This window comes from Triticum aestivum, chromosome 5D, assembly GCF_018294505.1.
Source record: "Triticum aestivum cultivar Chinese Spring chromosome 5D, IWGSC CS RefSeq v2.1, whole genome shotgun sequence".
Taxonomy (NCBI): domain Eukaryota; kingdom Viridiplantae; phylum Streptophyta; class Magnoliopsida; order Poales; family Poaceae; genus Triticum; species Triticum aestivum.
The window spans coordinates 382,408,062-382,414,085 of NC_057808.1; the positions used below are offsets into that span (position 1 = coordinate 382,408,062).

General features: G+C 50.3%; 1 protein-coding gene across 1 annotated transcript; it reads left to right on the forward strand.

The window, feature by feature from the left end:
* Positions 1-283: 283 nt before the first annotated feature.
* Positions 284-4,938, forward strand: LOC123121961 (3-hydroxy-3-methylglutaryl-coenzyme A reductase 3). Its single transcript, XM_044542060.1, has 4 exons — positions 284-1,270; positions 1,459-1,640; positions 2,884-3,230; positions 4,132-4,938. The coding sequence occupies exons 1-4, from the start codon at positions 354-356 to the stop codon at positions 4,375-4,377; spliced, it is 1,692 nt and encodes a 563-aa protein (XP_044397995.1). The 5' UTR covers positions 284-353; the 3' UTR covers positions 4,378-4,938.
* Positions 4,939-6,024: the final 1,086 nt, after the last annotated feature.

Genomic DNA, 6,024 nt, shown 5'->3' on the forward strand with positions numbered 1-6,024 from the left:
CCCGCGACACAGCCCTCGGTTTACGATGCCATACCACGTACCGTGCCTACGCAGCGGCGAAGCGCACAGCAGCGGGATCACTGGAAGCAGAAAGGAAACCGAAGAGAAAAGAGACGAGAGAACACCCGAGACCGGAGACCCTCCACTGAGAACAAAAAACAAGGGACACCCTGGACCGCGGGCCCCAAAGCCGCTCGGCTGGCAGTGGGTCCAGTTTTTTCTTTTTCTGCGGGGCGAGGCTAGTATATTAAACCGCCCGGCCGGGCCGATCCTCCCCCAATCTCGCAGCGCAAACCCCCCCTCCCACGACTCGACCGCTCCCACCGCCGACGAGCCCAGCGCCGCCGCCCGCCATGGCCGTGGAGGTCCGCCGCGCGACGGCGCCGCGCGGGGGCGCGCGCCCCGCGGAGGGGAGGGGGGCGCGGGTGCAGGCCGGGGACGCGCTGCCGCTGCCGATCCGCCACACCAACCTCATCTTCTCCGCTCTCTTCGCCGCCTCGCTCGCCTACCTCATGCGCCGCTGGCGGGAGAAGATCCGCTCCTCCACGCCGCTCCACGTCGTGGGGCTCACCGAGATCTTCGCCATCTGCGGCCTCGTCGCCTCGCTCATCTACCTCCTCAGCTTCTTCGGCATCGCCTTCGTCCAGTCCGTCGTCTCCAACAGCGACGACGAGGACGAGGACTTCCTCATCGCCTCCGCCCAGCCGCAGCCCAAGCCCGCCCCCGCCCCCGCCCCCGCGCAGTGCGCGCTGCTGCAGAGCGCCGGCCCCGCGCCCGAGGTAATGCCGGAGGGGGACGAGGAGATCGTCGCCGACGTCGTCGCCGGGAAGATCCCCTCCTACGTCCTGGAGACGAGGCTGGGCGACTGCCGCCGGGCCGCCGGGATCCGCCGCGAGTCGCTGCGCCGGATCACGGGGAGGGAGATCAACGGCCTCCCGCTCGACGGCTTCGACTACGCCTCCATCCTCGGCCAGTGCTGCGAGATGCCCGTGGGGTACGTGCAGCTGCCCGTGGGCGTCGTCGGGCCGCTCCTCCTCGACGGCCGCCGGCTCTACGTCCCGATGGCCACCACCGAGGGCTGCCTCGTCGCCAGCACCAACCGTGGATGCAAGGCCATTGCCGAGTCTGGCGGTGCTTCCAGCGTCGTGTTCCGTGACGGGATGAGCCGCGCCCCCGTCGCCAGGTTCCCAACCGCCCGCCGCGCCGCCGAGCTCATGAGATTCTTGGAGAACCCGGACAACTTCGATACTCTGTCTGTGGTCTTCAGCAGGTATAATGGACTAAACTCCAGATTAGTGCCACTATTGTCTGTCCTCTCCAGCCCATGCTCCACTCGCACGACAAATGTCCTTACGCTACGACTTGTCTTGTGTTTGACGATATGTTGATGCGCCGTCAGTCCCCATCAATCAAATCAGCGCTGTTTCTTTTTTAACCCAAAATGCTCCGTTTATGCAGATCAACGAGATTCGGAAGGCTGCAGGGGGTCAAATGCGCGTTGGCAGGGAGGAACCTGTACATGAGGTTCACCTGCAGCACTGGTGATGCCATGGGGATGAACATGATCTCCAAGGGCGTGCAACATGTGCTGGACTACCTAGAGGAGGATTTCCCTGATATGGATGTCGTCAGCATCTCAGGTATTTTCGCACGTTTATAAATAAGTTTGTGTTTGCTTTCTTCCATCGTGAATGACGTTGTACCATAGATAGATTATTATTATTGTGGCTTGTTATGACTTATCAGAGCTTCTAATAATTTTGGACGCCAATATACGTCTGATGCCAGCTCAGGGGGTAACCTGAGCGAAATGATCGTTCCCCCAGCTAGGGTGGAACGAACGAACGATTTCATTCGCAAAACAAAAAACACTTACGTTGAATGCTTCAGAATTGCCATGCGAAAACAGATAAAATTGCCGTGCTGTTGTAAAGGGTTTTGCCATGTTCTAAAGTAAAAATTGCCATGCTCAGAAATATTGCCATGTTGACTGAAGGGAATTGCCATGCTACATCAACCGAAAAAGCTGAGAATTGTCATGCTCGAAAAACTGAAAGCGCCATCCCGAATGTGTTCGCTCATTTTTGCAACCAGTTTCGTAGTTCGCCCAGAGGGGCACATGGGAGCGAAACACTTTAGGATTTGTGCGCAGGATCCAACGTGCCTGAGGGCGTTAGCTCGGATTGCTTAAAAACGTGACCTCAGGTTCTATAACATTTAGGATAATTTTATATATGATGGCTTGTTAGATGATGGTATCAAAGAATAAGAGCACAGCAGATTCTCTTAATTAAATCCCATTCTGCAAATATTCAAACTGAGAGTTTTATGAATGAAGCAACTGGCATGATAGATGTTTAAGGTGTTTTAATTGGATTCCCCTACTTGTTAGTTGTTATGCAATAGAAAGCGGCAGATGAGCCTCGATTGTTATTTTAATTGGATATCCCTTTGGTGTCAGCTCTCGATCCAAACTGATGTGGACTCCAGTTGTTTTCATTTGTAGTAGTTGAGCTACCTTTTTGTCCAATCTCTCCAGCTTGCTGCCAGCTCTTAGTACTTTCGAGAGAGGACGAAAATTCACACAAGGAAATTTGGACAAGGCCACCTCATCCTTGTCTTCCCTATTATGTCTTACTCATGTTTTGTCATAACACAAGTAATACCAGTCGCCGAATTTTGCACAGTACAGTCATAGAGCGATGTTCCAATCTGTAAAATCTCAAGTGGTTTATAGATATTGAAAACTACGTATAGTTTTATACTTCATATAGTTTACTGTTGCTGATTAACACCAGATATGCGCCGTATTCATAGCAATTTATCTTTTTCACATATCTTTGGTGCTACATAATTTCCTAACTAAACTTCCATAAACCACAGGCAATTTTTGTTCTGACAAGAAATCAGCTGCTGTAAATTGGATTGAGGGGCGCGGTAAGTCCGTGGTTTGTGAGGCAATAATCAGAGAGGAAGTTGTGGAGAAGGTTCTCAAGACCAACGTTCAGTCACTCGTCGAGTTGAACGTGATCAAGAACCTTGCTGGTTCAGCTGTTGCTGGAGCTCTTGGGGGTTTCAATGCCCACGCAAGCAACATTGTATCAGCTATCTTCATTGCCACTGGTCAAGATCCTGCACAAAATGTTGAGAGCTCACAGTGTATCACGATGTTGGAAGCTGTAAATGGTGGCAGAGACCTTCACATCTCCGTCACTATGCCATCCATTGAGGTACGAAGCAATATTTTTCTTCATGATTGAATCATGCTCCTCGTATTATTTTTATATGTGACAGTCTGGAGTTTATGTTGATTGTCTGTTATTCCCTCATTTTGTTATCCACGCATTGATGATTTTTGCACTTGAGACCCTGATCCTTTCTCAAGAACCATTGAGTATTTAATCAGTTAGATGGCATCCTCTATGTGAATAGGAAACTATTAACAAGTATCAATACCTTGGTATCCAATAATTAGTACTCCCTCCGTTCCAAAATAGATGACTCAACTTTATACTAACTTTAGTACAAAGTTAGTATAAAGTTGGGTCATCTATTTTAGAACGGAGGGAGTATTTTGTATCATGCCGTTGATCCTATAATGATCCCACCCATTTAATTGCAAACATCTAAATATATATTGTTGAGTTTAAATTATCCCTTTGTTAGGTTACCTGGAGATTCCAAAGCTGTCATAAATGGGGCTTGATTTTGTTGTCATGAAGCACGATATAGAGATTTTAAAATAACCAGATGGCATGTTCAGCTATGCATTGCTTGTTCTTTAGAATAAGCTCTGTACATGCCAATGCCAATTTTATCCCTTTGTGGGACATTGTTCTCCACACCATCTGGTTTTCTAAACTACTAGTACTATTCCTTTGGTTTGCTGTTCACTTGCTTGCTATTGTTTTCGTACTTTTCGTCATCAGCCAGCTCAGGTTAGACCGGCGGTTATCTGTTTTATTAGTGGCTTAATTTGTAACGTCGTGTTTGCTATTATTGTCGAGAAAGGCATCCATCGCCCTGTACATAATTGGGTTAATTATCATACACCTAACCTTCAGCACCAACTACGATATATATATATATATGATATGAGCTGATGGGTTTGTTGTGATGATCGAAATGCAGGTGGGCACAGTTGGTGGAGGCACGCAGCTGGCCTCACAGTCGGCCTGCTTGGACCTACTGGGCGTCAAAGGCGCCAACAGGGAATCCCCGGGATCGAATGCTAGGCTGCTCGCCACGGTGGTGGCTGGTGCGGTCCTGGCTGGGGAGCTGTCCCTTATCTCTGCTCAGGCTGCCGGGCATCTGGTCCAGAGCCACATGAAATACAACAGATCCAGGAAGGATATGTCCAATGCCGCCGCTTGCTGATGCTGAAGCGCATGCATCACTTGGGCCCTTGCCAGAGCAAATAGACAAAACCCAACTCAAAATGTTCGCCGGATGTATAATCACACCCCTTCACCTTCGTGGGAGTGGACAGTCAAGGAAGGGAAGTTGATTCCTTGTGTGGAATGGCATGGCAATGCTCAGGAGGTGAAAAGGGAAACCCCATCGGATGAACGGTTTGTCTGGAGATCGGTCATGGTTTACCAGGAGGAGAAGAGAGCAGCTGTATTTACCACCCTGTGCTTCCACCCTGGATATGGCCTATTTATTTTCTTTGATGTTGTCCCCCGCAGCAGCCACCCAGTGTGTGCGCGTCTTGTTTTTCCCGTCTTGAATCTTCTGACCCCTTCGTTGTTTTTGTCCAAAGCTTACATTACCTTACTTTTCGTTACCGCTTCAGGAATGCTTGTAGTAACATTGTAACTAGTTCTGTTTCGTCTGTTTGATCTTTCCATCCTACCTGTTGCCCTTGGTGTAGTTGGTGGCTCGCTTGTAAAGAAGATGTGGTCCGTGATAATTTTACCCGTTTGTTTTTTGGTTCAACTGAATCTGTTCTCCTCGTGACCGTGTTTGTTTTTCTGCAAATTAATCGCCTCGGCAGAGTCCCAGCTGTTGTTTTTTCTGCCAAAATATGTTTAGAAATTAGTCACACAAGCATGGCAGCACTCATGGCTAGGTCCTGATAGAATAGAAAAAAAAATACCTAGACACTCTTGGCTTAGAGCATCTCTAGCAGACCCTGCAAAATCCTGACCCGCGTAAGTCTTTTGCAGTTCGTGGAAAATGGTATATGCAGGCCGGCACGGGCGAGGACAGAAGACTCTGGCCCCGTATAATCAACCCGTAAAAAAGAATATTCTCCGAATATACCGAACAGACCTAGAGCTAGCTATTTTTTTTAGTTGTCTTCTTCCTCGCATTAATCAGGCGGACGAGGGAAAACGCGAGGCGAGCGCTCGTGGCGCGGGCGGTGGCCAGGGCGGCCGGGGCGAGCGCGGCGCGCGCAGAGGCCAGGACTGCCGGGGCGGCGCGAGCGGCGGCCGGATCGAATGACCGACGCATCGAGCTAGCTAGCTCCTCGAATCCATTGAGCTGCTAGCTAGCTCCGTTCGAGAGCCGCGGAGCCACGGGCGAGCGCGGTGACCGGGACGGAGGGCCGGCCGGCGGGCGAGCGCGGTGGCCGGGGCGGACGGGCGCGGCGACCGGGCGAGCTTCATGGCGTTGGTGGGAGCAAAGATTTCTCAACCGCCAACGTTGACAAGTATACAGGCTCCTGGCAAAGTTGACCTCAAAACTGTATATATGAGGTTTCCGTTTGTGTTTACAGAGCCCCTTAAATTTTTTTAAGGGTCGGACAATTTTAAGGAGTCTGTTCGGGCTCGTTTTTGACTGAAACTGTAAAAAACAGTTATTTTACGAGTTTAATCACTTATACGGGGTCTGCTAGAGATTCTCTCAGGAGTCGCCACCAAAGCCATGTCGGATACCGATGGTTTCCAAATAGGAGCACGTATATCCTTTAGCAGAAGAGGGTGCACAGTGATCGTGATTGTGGTCACAAACAGACTCCTCACACCGCAAGTCGTCAGAGAGAATATCTGATGCTACGGGACCACCTCACATTAGGTG

Bases quoted from the DNA above. Each gene is read 5' to 3' on its own strand.
- LOC123121961 (XM_044542060.1), top strand. From the start codon at position 354: ATGGCCGTGGAGGTCCGCCGCGCGACGGCGCCGCGCGGGGGCGCGCGC. The intron at 1,641-2,883 runs GTATTTTCGCAC...CATAAACCACAG, and splicing joins GGATGTCGTCAGCATCTCAG to GCAATTTTTGTTCTGACAAG. The intron at 3,231-4,131 runs GTACGAAGCAAT...ATCGAAATGCAG, and splicing joins TCACTATGCCATCCATTGAG to GTGGGCACAGTTGGTGGAGG.